Source organism: Pholis gunnellus (genome assembly GCF_910591455.1).
Source record: "Pholis gunnellus genome assembly, chromosome: 7".
In the NCBI taxonomy this organism is placed as follows: Eukaryota; Metazoa; Chordata; class Actinopteri; order Perciformes; family Pholidae; genus Pholis; species Pholis gunnellus.
Window position 1 is genome coordinate 20822738 of NC_136533.1, and position 20391 is coordinate 20843128.

The 20391-nt window shown below is 40.2% G+C and overlaps 5 protein-coding genes across 6 annotated transcripts; 1 reads left to right on the top strand and 4 right to left on the bottom strand.

Moving 5' to 3' along the window:
• Window positions 1–2935: 2935 nt before the first annotated feature.
• On the bottom strand, window positions 2936–3883 carry mt2 (metallothionein 2). The gene is made up of 3 exons (XM_079162502.1): window positions 3741–3883; window positions 3558–3623; window positions 2936–3175 (listed from the first exon to the last, which is right to left on the bottom strand). Exons 1-3 carry the CDS (start codon window positions 3763–3765, stop codon window positions 3084–3086), a joined length of 183 nt encoding a protein of 60 aa, XP_079018628.1. The 5' UTR covers window positions 3766–3883; the 3' UTR covers window positions 2936–3083.
• Window positions 3884–5978: 2095 nt separating this feature from the next.
• On the bottom strand, window positions 5979–7050 carry steep1 (STING1 ER exit protein 1). The gene has a single exon (XM_079162433.1). The coding sequence runs from the start codon at window positions 6933–6935 to the stop codon at window positions 6258–6260; it is 678 nt and encodes a 225-aa protein (XP_079018559.1). The 5' UTR covers window positions 6936–7050; the 3' UTR covers window positions 5979–6257.
• Window positions 7051–7857: 807 nt separating this feature from the next.
• Window positions 7858–8812, bottom strand: LOC306698287 (metallothionein). Its single transcript, XM_079162532.1, has 3 exons — window positions 8676–8812; window positions 8495–8560; window positions 7858–8099 (listed from the first exon to the last, which is right to left on the bottom strand). Exons 1-3 carry the CDS (start codon window positions 8698–8700, stop codon window positions 8008–8010), a joined length of 183 nt encoding a protein of 60 aa, XP_079018658.1. The 5' UTR covers window positions 8701–8812; the 3' UTR covers window positions 7858–8007.
• Window positions 8813–11665: 2853 nt separating this feature from the next.
• On the top strand, window positions 11666–16638 carry LOC306699088 (lathosterol oxidase-like). Of its 2 annotated transcripts, none has more exons than XM_079163593.1 (6): window positions 11666–11723; window positions 14236–14453; window positions 14594–14726; window positions 14899–14999; window positions 15645–15773; window positions 16001–16638. In XM_079163593.1, the coding sequence occupies exons 2-6, from the start codon at window positions 14244–14246 to the stop codon at window positions 16268–16270; spliced, it is 843 nt and encodes a 280-aa protein (XP_079019719.1). In that variant the 5' UTR covers window positions 11666–11723; window positions 14236–14243; the 3' UTR covers window positions 16271–16638. The 2 variants fall into 2 exon arrangements, with proteins under 2 accessions (XP_079019719.1, XP_079019718.1); XM_079163592.1 differs by lacking the exon at window positions 11666–11723 and adding an exon at window positions 12463–12570.
• Window positions 16639–16900: 262 nt separating this feature from the next.
• Window positions 16901–18274, bottom strand: anapc13 (anaphase promoting complex subunit 13). Its single transcript, XM_079163594.1, has 2 exons — window positions 17967–18274; window positions 16901–17242 (listed from the first exon to the last, which is right to left on the bottom strand). The coding sequence occupies exons 1-2, from the start codon at window positions 18063–18065 to the stop codon at window positions 17117–17119; spliced, it is 225 nt and encodes a 74-aa protein (XP_079019720.1). The 5' UTR covers window positions 18066–18274; the 3' UTR covers window positions 16901–17116.
• Window positions 18275–20391: the final 2117 nt, after the last annotated feature.

Consider the following 20391-nt stretch of genomic DNA (forward strand, 5'->3'; position numbering starts at 1 on the left):
ATTTTTTTCATTCCAGTTGTTAATTATTCTAATTTCACTTAATATAGCATACTACATTATAAAACTATACATTATTTCTCTGTTCACAAAGATTTTTTTCCCATTAAAATCTTGTAAAATAGACAGATAATATGTTTCTTCACCATAAGTTATCTGATAGTCCAGCCATCTAAAACATTTGCTTTTGATAATAGCTCAAATATTGTGCATGTTGATTCCATATAGTCGGTCAGTGGTTTCTTTGATGAGTGACTAGAGGTTATTATAATAATTCTCATATTTAAAATATGTCATTTCTTACCAAACTTCAATGACTAAACTTGTCTGCTCTACATTTTTACTTTTACTTAATAATATAGCACAATTTCACAATTAACTCTTCCATCCAGCCCAAATGCTAAGACTTGTTACTCTTTATCAAACGCACCTAATACTGCCTTCCGCTCTAAAAGGTGACTTTCAGTACATTAGTCCTGAAAATATAGTTCAAAGTGTGTCAATCCTGAACAACTGTCTGGATGGTCCCCACATGCAGAAAGGCCTCGTCAGGCCACTGCTAATTTATTTTAGCCCTTGCTGTTGCCAAATGAGAGGAATCCACTGGCTGCAGCTTGAATCACAAAGCCCAGCTGATTGATGAATGACTGCTTCCAGGCTACAGTCTGTTGCTTAGGACAGATCTAATCATGTGGGGCCAAACCCCCAGAGCCACTTCATTATATAATCCAGTACTGTTTTCTCTGATAAACAACACAGCAGAGAGACTATCACAGCCCTGCTTGTTAGACTGTTTACAAAACACAGATCTTTGACCTAAAGTGACCGAATCATCAGTCAAACTGGTGCCTTTGGAAAACACCATCAGCAAATTACCACAGGCTTTTTGCATGTGAATGAGTTTGAATTTAAAAAAAGGGTATTTAATATTTACTTGTACTGCTGAATTAATTTACATTTTTTTAGCCATTTTTGGAACATCACCATGTACAGTAACAATGTAATTTTGTAGTTGCATTAACTATCTCTAACTATTAAACATGTTCTTTGCCATGAGACAGACAAGCCTACAAATGCTTCAGCCTTTAATACTTTTACCTTTGCATAAACTGTGTCCAGGTGTGATCCAATAATCTGATGCATCACAAGATGATTTAAAGAAACAGGCTGTGCTTTAATGTTTGAAACTCGTAATTTATTCAGACTTGTAAAACGCATACAAAAGAGTGTGAGAACATCAAATTAGCTTTTAGTTGACGTGCTTTTGCTTTCTGAACAAGCGTGAGCCATAAGCCCAACGAGAGCTTGAGCTGCCACATGTAACCCAATAATTGTGCTGTGCCAATTAATGTCACAGCCTCATTTTGTTGACATGAAATGTGGGGTCTGTTTATTCAAGAAAATAAGCCCCTTTTGATAGTTCCCCAATTGACTGTCTTAAATGACTTCCACCTGGTGAAGGAATTGTCTCTTTGATAATGAAATCAGGACTGAACGTCTTTAGCCTCTGTGAGAGTGACCATGGTCAGATGACTTTACGCTGCATCAGCATATCTTATCACCACACCTCAGTTAATTTTATACTGAAGCTTGAAACCCTTTACACTGCTTTGACCATTTTAAGCTAAACCAAGACATCCATATTAACGAAACATGTTTATTTCAACATTAAAGACAAGTACAAAATACTTTGTTCTCTGTAGACATTTGCAACTGTAATTAACAATTCATTGTTCACACTGGCTCCATCCCAAGGACAGAAGAGGGCTGATGTTACAGGCTCCTCACTGACAGCAGCTGGTGTCGCACGTTTTCCCTTTGCACACGCAGTCAGAGGCGCATTTGGTGCAGCTGGACGGGCAGCATGGGCAGCAGCCTGAAACAAGAAATTAGATACATAAAGATTCATTTAATCAGAAAAATCCCTTTGAGATAAACTGAGTTCCAATAGCCATATTACCACACCAGCAAGTGTGCCAGAAAAAGATCCATCATGTTCAAATATTCAGCATGCCAAAAATACCAGAATGTCAGACTGCATCGGGTCAAAGTTTTATGGTGCAATGTTATGGCACAATATTAAGTCCCAATTGCACACTGCATGCAATAGTACATATTTATCTAAGGGCATCTGCAGTGATTATTTTGTAAAAATAGAAAGTGTGATTTGGAACACAGTCAATGATCTCACTTCCAAGAGTACAAAGGTGCATCAATAGAACATAAAACCAACCTGCCTAAAATGTCCATCATGATAACACGAGGTGTATCTAAAGCAATAATTTAAAGTAAAACAAATAGTCAAAGCTGAGCTAAGATCTATCAGGACATTAACTGGATTCCTCAAGTGACCCTTTGGAAACAGTATCAAGCTTCAAAATACACCGCTATAGTAGATTTCAGATAGGCCTAAACAAACAACTGAATCAGCTGTAGTCTACACCACAGAGTGCTGAGTAATTATATCATATAGCCTATTTTAATGATTCAGGGAAGAGACCTTCAATGCAGCAAATAGTCTTTGAATGGGTGAAAACTAAATCCCCAATACATTCCTCTCATGGATGCGATGTGAGGTAATTTGACTTTCTCTTCTTGCAGGTGGTACAGGAGCAGCTTTTTTTAGTCTGATATGAAATAGGTAGATGAAAGAGCCCCTTTTTTGGCACCATTACACTACTGAGCAGCAACATGTTCCTACAGTGAACATCTTGGCATGACCAAACTGGACCTGTCACCTGGTGAGGGGATTTCCCCTTTGAGAATGAAATTAGGACTTAACAAAATAAATGTCTTTAACTGCCTCTGTTAGAGTTTGACCTTGATCAGATGACTTTAAGCTGTATCAGCACATATAAATCACCACACCTCAGTTTATTTTATACTGAGGCTTGAAACCCTGCTTTGACCATTTTAAGCTAAACCAAGACAGCACATCCATATTAAGGAAACGTGTTTATTTCAACATTAAAGAAAAGTACAAAATACATTGTCCTCTGTAGACATTTGCAACTGTAATTAACAACTCAAAGTTGTTCAAACTGGCTCCATCCCAAGGACAGACGAGGGCTGATGTTACAGGCTCCTCACTGACAGCAGCTGGTGTCACATGTCTTCCCTTTGCACACGCAGCCAGAGGCGCATTTGGTGCAGCCGGACGGGCAGCATGGGCAGCAGCCTGAAACAAGAAGTTACATAAATATTCAATCAGGCAAATCCCTTTGAGAACAGAGTTCTGATAAATTAGTGGCTAAATTCCACTAGACAGACACTGCATATTAGAGCAAAACTGTTCAACTGAGTGAATTTAAATGTACACCTTTTTGTTATAGTTAATTAAGCCAATTAGAGCCACCTGGCAGTTGCCAACATTTAATTCAAAGAGGCAATTTTAGATACCAACGAAACCAAGTGACACATTTTGAATTATAAATCACTAGTAGGCTTAATTACAGAGTACTTCGGATATATATCGCATCCAATAGTCTTTGAATGGGTGAAAACTAAATCCCCAAAACATTCCTTTCGTCGTGTACTCGTAGGGTGGTCATTTGACTTACTCTTCTTGCAGGTGGTGCAGGAGCAGTTTGTGCATTTGCAGGATCCTCCACAGTTGCAGGTTCCAGCTGGAAAACAAAAATCAAACAGATCAGCTTCATATTGTCTGCTGATAACAAATAGTCAAAATAGACAACTAACATCATGAGAAGCGTTGAGACCAAACGTGAACAAAGAACACTTACATTTGGAGCAGTCGCAAGGGTCCATTTTTCAGTTGATGTCTCGTGTCTTCGTCTGAAGCAGCTGTGTCGGGAGTCTCAGATGAGTCTGTGTTGTGGAAGTGAGGGAATGGGCGGCGGTTTTATAGGGTCCTCGAGACAACAGAACCGGGTGCAAACTGAGCATGTCACGCAGCACGCGGGCAGTAGATGATTACAAAGAGGTTTGTGCACACGACCTCTTGGTTAACTAACAGGAGCGCGTGACGAGAGACTCCCAGGCGAGGACGAGTTGTTGTGTTGTCTGAAATTTGCATAATCCCCCCCTAGAATGTGCGGTACCGAATTGCGGTATGCACAGATCAATCAAGGCATGCACACACAAAGTTCTGGGGTACTGTTGCGTACGCGCAAAACGGGGCCTGAAAGAGGCGCACACGACTTCCTACGCAAACGTTCTGATCTATAAAAACGACGCAAATGGTGAGGTGAAGCCAGAATTTCAAAATTAAAATTGAGAGATATCATTATACGTATGATGGCTCTTACACATTTAATTTCGCCTCATATCACACGTTACTTTGCACCTTTGTCATAAACAAAATCAAACCAGCAGTGTTATTTGTGCTAGTGAGCTATAACTATTCCATAAGCAGCTTTCAATTGTAAAATATATAAACCAATCAAATCAAATTTCACTTAATATTTCATGAGCTGTCTGCTCTCTTCAGCACAGGAGAGACCGAACTATCGACAGTCTTGGCCAGCTGATGTAATTATCATCATCCGCAAGATAGCGTCAACTAATTATAAAGAATCGCAGAACAGAGCGTTATTAGTTTTCAAGAATCTTCTAATACTGTGCATAAATCACCAAAAAGTTTTCATAACGTTTTTGTGAGTAAAATCGCTACAGTGAACAAGACTTTATTTATTCAGAAACATAAAAAGCATACTGCACACAGACAAACTGTAAACAGCGATGTGAAGCGAGTATCAGAGCTCAGTGACTGGCACTAGCTCTGCCTTCTCCAGTCACCTCACCTGGCAAATCTCCATCACCTGCACATAACGATTGTATAAAAAGTGTGGAAGTATAGCCAGTGACAGCTCTCGCACGATCACTCCATGTCCTCAGTATCAGTCTTAATCTCAGTGCCATAAGAAAACATAAATAAATACATTAATTAATAAACTGTGCTCTCCTGTCAAACGTACTTGGTGCTGGACACCACTGATTGTAGCGATCATTTTGAAAGCAATCAGTCTGATTATTGTAAAACATATAAATACTGCGGTGACACTCGTGACTTGTAACGCTGCGCGATGGACACTATGGCACTGATAGGAGTGCGTAAATGGAAGAATTAGGAGGGAACGAGTGTTCGGGGATCCCTGTATAAATATATGAAATATATTCCTAATTTTTTCTTAAATTTTGGAAATATGTAGTGCTTTAAAAAAATCTGCTAACCTATTAAATGTACAAATTTGATAGGCCTATATATATATATTCACATATATTTTGAGTTTGACATGTTGAAAAATCTGAATTTTGTGGGTTTACCTGAAAGTACAGCTCTTTTTACAAAATAACTGACGTTAAACCTTTAAGAGCATCAGAATTTATAAATAGCATAGAGTTAGCTGCTGCTGTCTACTGTCAATGTAATAAGATTAAATACGGCTCTGTGCTATTCAGGCATATACCCATAAATCCATGACAGTGTGACTCATGAAACTAAAGCAGCTAAATGGAATTCAGCCACCAATGATTTCATTGTTACACCCGTGCTCTTCCTTCTGTGAAATGTCAAAATGTCTTCTGTGGGTAAAGGCCTATACAGCATTTCTAATCCTGTTCATAAGACTGCAACACATTATTTTAAATACTGATTAATTCTAGCAAATTATTTGTTCAATTAATCATTTAGTCAATATGAGCGGATGTCTTGCAAAATCTTAGTTTGTCCAACCAATGATCCAAAACACAAAGATATTCAATGTAGAACATTTGGTAATCATTCTTGATAACTTACTTGAAGGATTTTCTTTAGATTTGTTGCCGTCATTGATTATTCTATCATTCAAAGAGTCATGTTTAAGACATTTTAAGCAGTGTGCACTAACACATATTTTTAAGACCTCAGCATATTTGACAGTTTTTACAGATCAGCCACCTTGAACTCACGATTTCAAACACCTGAAGACTTGAGCAGGACTAACAGACACCACGGTGAACATAACACACAGGACACATGCTTTAAAGAAATACCAAACAGGTTAGTCTGGCCTTTTAATTTTTGTACAAAACAACATTTTAAACTAATTTAAAAAAAAAGGTCTATAACATCACTCCCAAATCATCATCTGGACAACACATACACACATCATCATCATGTCCACATATTGTCCTCTCTGTGTACTGGAGTGCTGTCCAGCGCTGGCTGAAAAACTACTGGCCAGTACTTGACATAACATGTGGATCTCCAGAGGATAACTTTGTGTCACCGTGTGTGTGTACCCCCCATTGAGCCTCCTCTACTTGAACTGATTATCAATAAGAGTGCCCTTCATCTTCGCCTTCTTGGCCTCCAACTCTGCCAGCTCCTGCAGCCTCCTCTTGCTCATGCCCTTCCTCTCCAGCTGCTTCTCGATCACTTTGGCGTTTTGCGCGTACGAGTCCGCCACCTCCCTGGCCTCGATCTCCTCCTCCTCCTCATCGATGGTGGAAACCGTGACGGAGCTGAACTTGCCCATGTCCTTGGTCCGCTTGGTCATCATCACGCGGACCTTCTTGGGAGCCTCCGGTTTACTCTGGCTGTAGACGCTGGTGTTGCCGAAGCCCAGCCCAAACTTGACCACGGCTCCATCGACGATGAAGGTGGCCGGGTGGTTCTTCGCCTGGTGCTGATAGAAGAGCAGCAGGCCGCACTTGCTGCACTTCTTGCGGTACTGCCGCTCGATGCCCTCGGCCCGCTTGAGGTACGCGCTCTCGTCCTGCTCCACGTTGCAGAACTTGTGGGCGTGTTTGGCCACATCGATCACCCTGGCTCTGTCCCGGGGCCTCATGGGCAGCTTCTCCACCTGGCAGTCCAGCACCAAAACCATCTGTCCGCACAGGCAGTAGTAGACATGTAGAGGCTTTTCTCCGTCGTCGTACTCCTCTCTGTCTCTGGTGTCTGAGCAGACGACACTTCTGGACACGACCTTCGGCATGTTTAATCACTTAAATGTGCTCTAATATGAGTGAATCACCGCCTAATTCAACCCTATTGTTGAAACACCATGTCGACGGAACACTGGTTGAAATGTTTTCCTGATTGACGCAACACTTCCGGTGTCCGTCACTATTACTGTTCCTACCCGAAACAAACATCTCTCCTTATCGTTCCGCGTAATTACAACGTTCCGCGGAGTCGCAGGTCAAACTAACCCACCTGGGTTGCTGCCACTCACTCGATGACTCAATCTATTGATATATTAATTCCATGCATTACATTTCTGACCTACATGATGATAAAGGAAGAGAACGTAACAGGTTTGTTTGAAAGTTAGGTAAATTATTCAGGCTTGTGAAAAGCCTACAAATGAAGTAAAATCAGTTTTGGGTTGACGTATTTGACTTTGACCGCAAGTCCAACCAAAACCTGGCTTCTACCACACAGACTTAATTTGGCTGATCTAACAAATTACGCACGTTTTTTTATGCCACACATTCCCTTTGGTTTAGGCCGGTCTAGGTTTAGGAACATTTTAGTTAAAGTTAACATTTCTGGAAGAAAGCCCTGCAGGCAAACTTCTGTGCACAAATGACCATCTTTTTTAGTTGGATGTGAAATAGGTAGACTAAAGAGCCCCTTTTTTGGCATCATTACACCGCACTACTGAGCAGCAACATGTTACAGTGAAAATCTTGGCATGACCAACCTGGACCGTTCACCTGGTGAGGGGATTTCCCCTTTGATAATGAAATTAGGACTTAACAAAATAAACGTCTTTAACTGCCTCTGTTAGAGTTTGACCTTGATCAGATGACTTTACGCTGTATCAGCACATCTAAATCGCCACACCTCAGTTTATTTTATACCGAGACTTGAAACCCTGCTTTGACCATTTTAAGCTAAACCAAGACAGCACATCCATATTAAGGAAACATATTTATTTCAACATTAAAGGAAAGTACAAAATACATTGCCCTCTGTAGACATTTGCAACTGTAATTAACAACTCAAAGTTGTTCAAACTGGCTCCATCCCAAGGACAGACGAGGGCTGATGTTACAGGCTCCTCACTGACAGCAGCTGGTGTCACATGTCTTCCCTTTGCACACGCAGCCAGAGGCGCATTTGGTGCAGCCGGACGGGCAGCATGGGCAGCAGCCTGAAACAAGAAGTTACATAAATATTCATTCAATCAGGCAAATCCCTTTGAGAACAGAGGTCTGATAAATTAGTGGCTAAATTCCACTAGACAGACACTGCATATTAGAGCAAAAACTGTTCAACTGAGTGAATTTAAATGTACACCATTTTCTTGTAGTTCATTAAGCCAATTAGAGCCACCTGGCAGTTGCCAACATTTAATTCAAAGAGGCAATTTTAGATACCAACGAAACCAAGTGACACATTTTGAATTATAAATCACTAGTAGGCTTAATTACAGAGTACTTCGGATATATTGGTATATATCGCATCCATTAGTCTTTGAATGGGTGGAAACTAAATCCCCAAAACATTCCTTTCGTCGTGTACTCGTAGGGTGGTCATTTGACTTACTCTTCTTGCAGGTGGTGCAGGAGCAGTTTGTGCATTTGCAGGATCCTCCACAGTTGCAGGTTCCAGCTGGAAAACAAAAATCAAGCAGATCAGCTTCATCTTGTCTGCTGATAACAAAGTCAAAATAGACAACTAACATCATGAGAAGCGTTGATACCAAACGTGAACAAAGAACACTTACATTTGGAGCAGTCGCAAGGGTCCATTTTTCAGTTGATGTCTCGTGTCTTCGTCTGATGCAGCTGTGTCGGTAGTCTCAGATGAGTCTGTGTTGTGGAAGTGAGGGAATGGGCGGCGGTTTTATAGTGTCCTCGAGACAACAGTACCGGGTGCAAACTGAGTCTGGCATAGTAGATGATTACAAAGAGGATTGTGCACACGACGTCTTGGTTAACCAACCCAGGAGCGCGTGAAGAGAGACTCCCAGGCGAGGATGAGTTGTTGTGTTGTCTAAACATTACGTAACACCCCCCCCCCCCCCCCCCCCCCCCCCCCCCCTCGCGACACCAATATGGCAGAACACAAACGGAAGTTATTTATTGTAGTGTTTTTCAGGTAGTCTATGGGGGCAATAAATAGCACGTGTGTCTCCCACTAATGTAGCTACATTGTCCATGATGTGTGCGATCAATAGGCTTGTTAATTAATGTAGAGACATTGCGTTATTCAAAGTTCAATAATCTCATAGTTTGCACACGGATTTACAAAATGAAATGTCAAGATACGTGGCGGAGTGTATAGATCAAGATGCGTCACGTGTGCAAGACTTCTGATACAGCATGTGTCCCCTCGAAAAAAACGCATGTGGGTTTGCGGGCAGAATATTTAAAATAGGCTAATGTAATTATGTATTTAGCTACTGTCTAAATGAAAGCTGATACAGGTAAAATTAGAAGCGATTCAAGTCCTATAGCCTATCATATTCATTTAAAAAAATTAGGTACAATCATTTTCAAATATAAATTCTTCTTAATTAATCGATGAGGACTTATACAATGGCTAATTCTACGCAATTTAGTGCATCTTATACGATGTAGATTGCAAATGCATTTCCAATACATTTATATAGACCATAAATGACCTTTTAGTTATTATGTCTCGATATAGGAAACAGCAATGTCATTGTGACGTTGAACAATTCAAGATGAACATATCAGGAACAGTTTCACTCTCCCATTCATATTGCTCCTGTCACATGTTCCGTAGTGTTTCTCAGTAGGTCTGTGCACACGGTGCAAACAAACTGACAAGTGTTGTGGTGTCTGCTCCCCGCGCTGCTCTGCACCCGGCCGTTTCACCTAGCGCCCGTGAGCAAACCACAGTAAATAGGCAATTGTAATATGCCGCCTTTACGTACGGCGTAATGTAGGAAATATCTAAATCTAAGTCTTTTTTTAGTTTGATAGGCTACTGCAGTGGCCATATATAATTAAAGGTCACTACACAAAGATCAGCGAGGTTTCTTTCAATAACCATCATCACAATTTCATGATAAAACTGAAGTTAGTAGCCTAGACTATTTGTGTAGGCTACTTGTCATGTTGTTTTGAATCCTAAAGGGATCAAACAAGTATCACATCAGCAAATAACACTACTGTAGACTACTATCATGTGGCTGGCTGTATGTTTACTATTCGTTTGCTACGTTTAGCCGACAGACATTTACGCAGGTGGGTGACTATTTACCTTCAATGCTCTCGGATGTAGGAGCTTGTAGTGGGAACCTGAAGGCAACATTGTCCCTTTTTTGCGCTCGCCACTGTTTGGCTGCTCTGAGTGTTTTTCCACTGAATGCGTGCGTAATGAGCTGTCGTTATGGGAGGATGTGACCACTGTGTGAATCACTTAACGAAAGAAAAGATTTAGAGCTGAGTGCAACTTTTTTTATTTTATTTTTTTACAAACAACTATAATACCAATGAATAGAAAAGAATCACAACACATACATTACAGTCTACATGGCGTTACGAGAAACGTGCCTCTTGGAAGGAATATACATGTTTAACATTAAGAGCCAACATTCTGCAAAGATACCAAAATCACACAGAACAATGAGTAAATGACACACATGTAGTACAACCATAACAAATGTACCCTCAGGTTTGAATAATTCACTCAATTTAAGTGAATTAGCCTACTTTCAATGGAAATAGAGAAGGTGTGATGCTGTGATGAAACATATTTTGTAACTTTAAGGATGATTAAGGGGAAACTCAACAAATACTGAAACATAAGCAACCTAACAAGGTGTAAACACTGTTAGGGAGATTAATGTGACAGTTACAGTTAAAACAGCCTGGACTTTCTTGTGTAACTCAGTTTCTGTAATTTCTGAATACACAATCAGCTGAATCGACATAATTACAGATGGTGGTTATTGTCACAGTGACTCATCTGCAGTGATTACGATATATTATTTCAACGGTTGGAGCAGGTGATTAGTGAAGTATAATACATGCAAAAACACTTCAGAACACCAACCAAGCTCAGTGAGCCCTGATTGTTCGTTTTGTCTGTTAAGACTCAGTTTGGATTGTGGTGTAGTAACTTGAACACAACAGTATTAATGTGTCATTTAAACTTTGTGCATGAATCCCATGTCACTGGTTGGAAAGACATGAATGCACTGCACACTGCACAGGTGCTGTTTGTGCCAGAGAGCTCTAGAGGGAGACATCTACACATTTATACTTAGAGAAGGTTTTCTTTCCCTTGTGGGACAGTTATGAACTACATTTCCTCATTAGGTATTTGAGCCATTTGTAGTTCAGGGGCACATTATGAATCAGTTAAGCCACGTGAATGGAATCAATCAGTGTCAGCATACATTACTATACATTTACTCTATTATTTAGAAGTTATTGAATGGGAAGTTGAAGGATGACACACACTTATGACATGTAGTACACTTTGTACTTTCACGCTGAAGGAGCACATAACCAAAACATGATCACTGTGTATTGTCACCTCTCACCAACATATATAACAAATGCTTGTGTGGATGCTTGTTAAGCAATATAAGTGTCAATGGACTAAAAAATAACATCAACTACAAAAAGCATAGGGTGGAAAGAGGATCTCCTTGCATGAGATCATTCCCCATCTTGTTTAGATTCTCTGTGCAAGCGTCGAGATCACGTCGTCCACTTGTATTTCTTGCTCAATGTCGATGTACACGTCTGTGTGAGACAGGTTGGAAGTGTTGACATACAGACCAGCCACAAGACAGGTAAATACATATATATTTGTTTTCCTCCTTATCAAACTCACACTTCTTTGCTGTGTGCATGCATGTGGGACGTGTACATAGTGTGTGTGTGTGTGTGTGTGTGTGTGTGTGTGTGTGTGTGTGTGTGTGTATAGGGCAGAGTTCAGGGAACGGTTCAGGAATTGGAGCAGTGTGGGGCAGGGAACATGCACTGCAAAGATTACATACCAGTGATTTTATTTTGCACTAAAGCAGATGTAGGGTTGTTGAAAATAGGCAATGCAAGGTTTAATTCCTGTTATACCATTTCTGATGACTTACGGATGTGAATATAAATGCATCTGATAAAGACATCAGTTGATTTTTACTTGTTTCTTATAATAATCTAATACGTCATATTATGATGAAGCACATCCTATTACTTGGAATCACACTATTCAAATTGAACAAATTAAAAACAACTATTAATAAGCAAGTTTAGAAAGATTATGTCACCCAGACCCAGAAGAGCAGATCTGACTGGAAGATCGAGTCCTGCTGTCACTGAGCTCCGTGTTATTTGCGGAGCGTGTCGAGATCTTGTTTCACCAGGACCAACGCTTATTTCTGTTTCTCTCTGAATATCTTCTGGCTTCTAAGAAAAAATGTTCTTGGAATGCATGTTGAATTAATATCAGCAGGACGTGTTTCTTTCTTCAGTAAACAGTTTGCTACATTAAGCCACATGCTTTCTGTGGCAAATCAAATGCCGGTGGACACGCACGTGTGTGTGTGTGTGTGTGTGTGTGTGTGTGTGTGTGTGTGTGTGTGTGGAGGAAGGAGGATCCAGTTGCAGGAAGGCTCACACACATCTGACGTCCTCAAGCAGGTCAGTTCAGCAGCAGTAACCAATTCACCAACGAGCTCTTTTGAAAGTCCTGACAAAGTAATCCTTGAAAAGCATGAAACAGCTTTTTGAGATTTCTTAGAGTGGCCATAGAGATTGCCAACAATGTGAAAATGCTTTTAGAGTGTGTGATATATTTTGTTTTGTTGGAAGGCACATGTCCTACATTCTGTCCTACAGAATCATTGATATGCTGCTGTATTCGTTTCCAACTCATACCTGTAACATTTGTTTTGCAGTGCATGCTTATGGTGAGTGTTCCTGATTCATCCATTTGGGTGAAACAAAACTGAGTCATTCTGTATTTGAAGCATACATATGAGGTGAAGAGCCATAAACAGTTAATAGGATTGGACACCAAACATTATAAATCATTTTTGAAAAGGTCAAGCTTACATTTTTTGAAAACTATATCACTTGTGCAACTACTTTGCAGAGAGAGAGAGAGAGAGAGAGAGAGAGAGAGAGAGAGAGAGAGAGAGAGAGAAGCTCTATCCTGCATGGGGCTCCTGCACTTTCTACTCATTGCATGAACTTCATTGTGGCTGCTTAACTGCTAACGGTATTTCTTACAGCTTCCCTGCTTCCACAGTGATTTGCATCGTATGGTCATTCCACAACAGAGGTGTCGGGGGACCACTGTTGAATGGTCTGATTGGGTCGGTGAGAAGTTCATCAATCCTGTTAAACAGAGCACATCAGAAACCAGCTCAGGACTTTGGTCTAATCAGCAGCAGCCAGGGTGAAGAGGCGCTGTCATTTGAAACCAGAGTCTAGTTAACAAGCATCCACTCAAACAAATACAGTTGTATCAATAAAGGGGTTAAAGAAGGGGACATTGGAGCATTTCGAGCTGTTGTGGCACAGCTTATAGTGGCTTGCATTTCTACAGGTATGATGGTTTGATTCCATTGTCTTGAAACTAAACTTGTTTCACCTTGCTGTGTCATGCAATGCTGAATGTGTATGTGAGCTTCCTGTCTTGTCCAGGCTATAGTCTCAAAGGAAGACATCTAGAAAACATGTCGACCCTAACCCTCCCTTATCTGTCCGTCATGTTTTCCACATGTACCTGGTAGCAGGGGATCGCTGTGGTCCACCGGCAACACTTGGGCCTGGTGTTCCTGGTTGACCTTGACTGTTATTAGCAGCCTCCCTCTGTCTGCTTAGCTTATCTCTCTGCTTCTTTTCTGACTAGTTCTTTTGTTTTGTTGGTCTACGTTTATAGTTTGTCTTGCACATTTACAATACCTGATATTATTCAGTTCACCTTTTAATTTGGTTTAATTAAAACTTTCTTTTCTTGGAACTTTAACACGGTGTGTCTCCTATATGTTGTGCATAGTAGTAGGACGTTTCTTTTAAAGGTTGATTTATAAACCATAAACTCAAAGCATGGACACATCATCCTGCAGCTTCTTTTAAATTGCAAAAAGCCATCTGATTGGGATGTACAAGCCTCTTACAGAGTCCTCACAAAGAAGCAGAATATCTAACTTTGTTACCTTTGCACATTATGTCTTTGACATGTTTTATCCAGTTCTTTCATGTCACAGTGCTGTTGGGTCATTATCTTTCACACACATCTTTAGTAGGCTGTCACGGTGGATAAGCGTAAGATTGATCATACATTCCCTCTCTTCACAGACTGTGCCATGGATCATGTGCTGAACATTGCTGATAGTTACATCTTCACTCCGTATGTTTACCCAGCCTCATGGCCTGAGGATGGGGCTCTGCGGCAGATCATCAGCCTGTGGGTGGTGACCAACCTGGGAGCAGTGCTGATTTACCTGGGCTTTGGTGCTCTCAGCTTCTACTATGTGTTTGACCATAAGCTCATGAAACATCCACAGTTCATCAAGGTAAGCTGCTTAATGGGTAGACCAGTTCAAGGCCAAGGAATTGATTGGGGTGTGTAAACTAATAGTCACTGGGGCTGTTTTTATTATTTAAGAAAACATCAGACAACTATTCCAGATCTTTGTGTGTGATCCAACAACAGAACCAGCTAAGAAAAGAGATTCAACTGTCAGTAGTCTCCATCTTCTGGATGAGCTTCCCCACAGTGGCCATTTTCTTCCTGGAGATCAAGGGAAACAGCAAACTTTATGACAACATCAGCGAATCTTCTCTGGGTGAGACAACAGTTTCCTAAAACATTCAAACCCAGGGTTGAAGTCACAATTGACTGACTAAAGGTCAGCTGATAACAGCCACCAATCAAGTACTCCTCCTTTTGTTGAAACAGGTTATAAAACAATTAGACCGAATGAGCTCCATCAGCCAGCTGGTTTGTTTCTGTTTCAGGCTGGCCTGGGTTGTTGCTGAGCATTGCTGGTTTCCTCTTCTTTACTGACATGTGTATCTACTGGATACACCGCTCCTTGCACCATAAGAACCTCTACAAGGTCAGCTTGTGCATGTTAGTGGCTCGTTTAATGCTGCTCCCAAACAATATATTTTATTGAAACAATTAACCACACGATGTGTAATTTGATAGGGGTCACTCGTAGTGACAAAAGCACTGAGAATTATCACCTACAGTAACTATGCAGTTCCCCTTCAGCTCCGCAGATCATTTCAGCATCTTTCACTTCATTGTTTTGGTTTTACAGCGAACTTCTTAACTGTACTGTTTTGGTTCAGTCTCACTGTTCTCATCAACTGGGTTTCAGCAGCTGGTTTCAGCAGCTGTTTCCAGCGAAAAAGCTGTGATAAACCCACTTTACACTACTTGCGTAAAGAGCAAAGTTAGCAGCGAGCAGATAAAAGAAGTGGAGCATCCAGCTGCTAAAGAGCCAGATGTTTCCTTCAGTTGTTGGTGAAGACCAACGCAGAACTAAAAGGAGAGCAAATATAACATTCATTAGAGGAGCAAACATAACTCCATTTGTAAATAAGACTAAAGTAACAGTATATGGGCAATGTCTTTTCCATCTGAAGACTGTTTTTCATCATACTTCCTGATTCTTTTTGTACCTCGTTTGCCTGGTGTATGTTTTCACTGAAAACAGTCCTAATATTCAGATGCCATTTGTGTTCCTGTCCCTCAGCACTTACACAAGCAGCACCATACATTCAAGATCCCTACGCCTCTTGCCAGCCATGCGTTCCACCCAGTGGACGGCTTCCTGCAGAGCTTACCCTATCACGTCTACCCATTCATCTTTCCCCTGAACAAGGTGGTGGTCTGACACTCTGTGCTAAACATTTTGACATTAGGTCTGAGGGGTTACAGTATTGATAATTACACAAGCTTTACTGCATATTTTGCAATGTTAAAACTTAACTTAAATTATTTCATGTCCAGCTGCATGTGAACACATTTTTATGACATTTGATGGAAAAATAGTGTAAAAAAAAAAAAAGAGCAATGATATTAAATGACATTTATATATTTACATTACAGGTGGTCTACCTCTCACTCTTTGTCTTTGTCAACATCTGGACCATTTCCATACACGACGGAGACTACCGCCTCCCCGGCCCCCTGATATGTCTGATCAACGGCGCTGCGCACCACGTAGACCATCATCTCTACTTCAACTACAACTACGGACAGTACTTCACGCTCTGGGATCGCCTGGGAAGCTCCTACCGGCACCCGTCGGCCCTGTTGGGGAAGGGGCCACATGACCACGTTCGCAAGCTCATGGCAGAGGTTGCACACATACAGTGATGACGGAGCTACAGTCAGGATGTTCTTTACTGGTTCAAACTTCCCCAGGGATTCCTCAGCCTGGGTCACGATGTAAAGAGACAGTGCTAGTGCAATCAGATGCAAAACCAGCCACCAGCAACTGTAAGCAGAGCGTTTCCAAATGGAAAATGTTACATACAACACAATTGAAGGCAGTTTTGGAGGGAATTATATTTTCCCTAAATAGCTCAGCATACGATGGATAAATACACTGCCTAGAGACAAGTAGGCTAGAAATAAGACTGTACCATAGTGCCTAACTAAAATGTACATATTAGTTATCATACTTATCGAGATTATAGAACTTTTTTGTCGGTCTGAGATAACCTTGAGAAAACAGATTGATTTTCAAAGCCTTTGATCTGACTGCCGGGAATGTATTCTGTATTCATCCAACTGCCAACTCGATGCTCTGATTTATGATCACCACTCTATAAAAGGAGGTCAATGTTCCTATGATCGAAGGTTGACAGACACATTGTTCTTTTCACACAGAGCGCACACACAGTATGTGCAAATAAGTGAATGTCCACCACCCTCACTTTCTGAATTCAGCACAAAATAAGAAAAAACTTGAAGGACATTGAATGTAACTCTTTTCCATTTATGTTATTATGAAGTTGTTGTTTGACATTCATATTTACAAGGACTACAATACAAACCCAATAGCAAAGCAAAATACATTTTCCATCCTTTCAGCTTAGTTGGAACATAATTCAAACCATTCAAAAGACACAATACAACGCAAAAAAGACATCACATGTGCCTCTGAATCCAGTGTCCACTTTCTTTTTCTGTCCTACAGTCGGATTCCCGTTTAGACTTTCAGCTCCCAGTGCTTGGTGTGTTTTCGTGCAGGCTCTGCAGGGCGAGGTCTGTCCACTTCATCTCTTGTTCTTTCACAGACTCGGTGGAGCCTCCGTTGTCCTGCTCAGCCTCAGGCAATTCAGTCTGACAGAGAACAGGAGGGGAAAGGGTGTCATAACAAAGAGCAGCACTTCACCCTACTTTATATCAACAGTACGACGGCGTCGAGACATAGACTGAATATTGGAGGAAAGCAGAAGACAAACCTATATTCAAACGAAACAGGAATGTGTTTACGTCAGATATTTAGACAGGGCAGGAGCTTTTGGTTGTTCATTATTGACACAACTGCTATGCATGTACAACACAAATCTGATTAGTAACTTAGTGTGTGAGCATTTGAAAGCACACAGCGGCAAGTTTGTAAGCTCTGCACGACTTATGAAAGTATGTAAGGCCTGATTTGCAAGCGTCACATGTGTTGATCCTGAAAGAGGACTACTGTCTTTTCTTACCAAACAACTGTCTGAGAGCAGATCAAATTGAGTGGATTTCACCTGAGCTTAAGTCTCCTCCATTTTCGGCAAAGACTAACTTGAGGCTGCTTACTAGCATGTTTAATTAGTTTGTCACGTGCCTAAAATACTGTACTGTACCCTGTTTAAGACTGGAAGCCCCCCAAAAAAGCTAGTGAGTGCCCTGTCATGACCTCCACTGGCATTAATACAATTAGCTGAATTGACAGGAATGCTCGTTTTTAAATAACATATCCTTCTAAATGAAAACCTAATCTTTGTTCAAAATGTCCATGAGACATATAAGAAAGCTGTTGCTAGTGCTGACATGAATCGGCTTGCACAGCATTTACCAGAGGGATGGTAACGTCTTCATACGGCAGTCTGTCTTCCCTCCAGGCGTCATCGGTGAGGTCCAGGACTCTCCCGTCTCGTTGGATCTCACTGTCCATCCTCTGAGCACCGGATCGAGCTGCAGATCTTCTCCCCTTTGGCCGAGTTAGCAAAGTCCACTGCTACCCTTACAAATATAACAGCAAGCCTAAAAAACAACAAGTAAATAACACACAGTTCAGCAAAGCGTGTGAACGATTGGGTTTGAGTATGGTTCAATTAACAACAAGCGGATTTCAGTTTCTAGTTTTTATCTTAACCGATAGAGTGAAGCAGACGCGGTAATAGCACGAAGCAGCTGACGCTTGGTGATGACGTAGACATTGATGCCTTCACGTGCCGGGGAAAATATTAGTATTAACTATATAAATGATGTGTTAAATTGACAATTCAGTCACAGTCAATTAATAAAAGCAATGATAATAATAATAACATTTGTAATAATAACATATGAAATATTTCAATGACATATTATGTATTCATAATGATGATAATAATAATACACGTAAAATGTATTCTGTATTCTATATAAAAGTAAAAAGATGAGGGTTTTAATATCTAGGAAACTCTACTAAACGGACCAGGGGTAAGATTATTTAACTTAACTACATTTCCAATGACGTAATGAATATAACCGAAAATAACGTCTCACATAATGTTTTGAGGTTTCCATGGTAACTAGACGCCTTTTCTTGGAGTCGCGCTCCGGATAAAGTTGTTGTGTTGGTCACCAGCATTTGAAGGTAACGTTATATTACACTGATAACATGATAGGAAGTGCAGCACTTTATTCAGGGACTAGTGCATTTGGTGTTGATGCTACTTCAGTAAGTTAGCTCGCGAGAACGTTAGCTTAGCATCCAAAGTTGTCATCATTTTCAGTTTTATCTGGAGAAGTCTGTAGCGTTAGGTGTGACAACCTTTTCTTTTAGAGTAACGTTACTTTTGGAATAGATACCCAAGTTGATTTCAGGGGAAACTTTATCCAAAGATGTCTAAATTACTTGTACAATATTAAAGATTTATCAAATCCTTCTATAACTAAATAATTTAATTCTCATTAACACATGTATTTACTACACTTGATGTTGATGTTACTGTTTGTAAAGGGTAAACGAAATGAGAGAAAACCTTTGCATCACTCAGTTTTACTGTACCTCTATCTGTAAATTAGCTTGGTTTTATATCATCTGGTACTAAAGTTTGTGGATTCTGATGTCACTTTCTTTGTGTAGGCACTGCAATGACGTCAGCCTCTGAAGAGCAGCAGAGAGAAACATGCGTCAACCCTGGAAACCCAGTGTTCTCCTGCATGATGACTGCAGCAGTGAAAGATGAACTGCCAGCGCTGAAGGCAAAGCCCCAGAATCCACTGTACAGGACCACCTCCAGAGAATATGGACGTCTCCCTCCAACCTTTGAAAGCTCACCGTGTACCTTCCACCCGAAGTCCCAAAGATTCTCCAAATACCTGTGCAAGAGTGGGATGTATTGTAACACCACCTTCAATACTGCCCTAGACCGAAGCAGGGTGTACGACTGTCCCAATTTGCAGCACACCCTATAAATGCATGATTGACTGTTTGAAGTGGTATTTTTCAATTTATGAGAAGTTTTAGTTGAGAATAGATGGACCACTAAGTGAATCAGTGTGAATAAAAAAAGAATACCTTAATGTACAACCATCGTCTTTGATAACAAGACTCTTTTTATTACAACATTACATTAGTTAGGTTATCAGGTCAGAGCATACTGTATGAGGTTATTCATTATTCATTCTTTTTTATTTAAATGTGTATTCGTCCAAACACACCAACACCATAAACAGATGTAGGCCTGCCAGACAGCAAAACAAATAACAAATAACAATAAAAATAATTAAAAAAACAGCAGAATAAATAAATACAAATACAAATCATTCATTATTCATTCTTATTTACTTTATGAATGGCAATTAATGAATTCAGTGTTTAGTCCCTGGCTGTGAAGAGCAAAACCAGATTTTATTTATTTCTGGTCTCTCATATTTGTGGACGCTTTGATTTACCCAGTTCTATCTTTTAAGGATAATATTAAGTATACCACCATATATATATATATATATATATATATATATATATATATATATATGGTGTATGTATATATATACATACTGAGCTCTCATTTATATATATATATATATATATATATATTTCTGTTATGATTACACAGAGAAGGACATTCTTATTAAAATTAACCGCTAAAACTGAGTTACATTTTCTTTTTTTCATTTATTCTGTATTGTTCCAGCGGTCAATGTGATTTCATTATTCTTACACAATATAGACTCAAATATTCAAAGTTATGACACCATGTATTTATAGGTGCCCTTTAAAATGGAAATAT

Bases quoted from the DNA above. Each gene is read 5' to 3' on its own strand.
- mt2 (XM_079162502.1), bottom strand. From the start codon at position 3,765: ATGGACCCTTGCGACTGCTCCAAAT. The intron at 3,624-3,740 runs GTAAGTGTTCTT...TTTGTTTTCCAG, and splicing joins CCCTTGCGACTGCTCCAAAT to CTGGAACCTGCAACTGTGGA. The intron at 3,176-3,557 runs GTAAGTCAAATG...TTCTTGTTTCAG, and splicing joins CTGCACCACCTGCAAGAAGA to GCTGCTGCCCATGCTGCCCG.
- steep1 (XM_079162433.1), bottom strand. From the start codon at position 6,935: ATGCCGAAGGTCGTGTCCAGAAGTGTCGTCTGCTCAGACACCAGAGAC.
- LOC306698287 (XM_079162532.1), bottom strand. From the start codon at position 8,700: ATGGACCCTTGCGACTGCTCCAAAT. The intron at 8,561-8,675 runs GTAAGTGTTCTT...TTTGTTTTCCAG, and splicing joins CCCTTGCGACTGCTCCAAAT to CTGGAACCTGCAACTGTGGA. The intron at 8,100-8,494 runs GTAAGTCAAATG...TTCTTGTTTCAG, and splicing joins CTGCACCACCTGCAAGAAGA to GCTGCTGCCCATGCTGCCCG.
- LOC306699088 (XM_079163593.1), top strand. From the start codon at position 14,244: ATGGATCATGTGCTGAACATTGCTGATAGTTACATCTTCACTCCGTAT. The intron at 15,000-15,644 runs GTCAGCTTGTGC...CCTGTCCCTCAG, and splicing joins ACCATAAGAACCTCTACAAG to CACTTACACAAGCAGCACCA. The intron at 15,774-16,000 runs GTGGTGGTCTGA...TTTACATTACAG, and splicing joins TCATCTTTCCCCTGAACAAG to GTGGTCTACCTCTCACTCTT.
- anapc13 (XM_079163594.1), bottom strand. From the start codon at position 18,065: ATGGACAGTGAGATCCAACGAGACGGGAGAGTCCTGGACCTCACCGAT. The intron at 17,243-17,966 runs GTAAATGCTGTG...GTTCTCTGTCAG, and splicing joins AAGACGTTACCATCCCTCTG to ACTGAATTGCCTGAGGCTGA.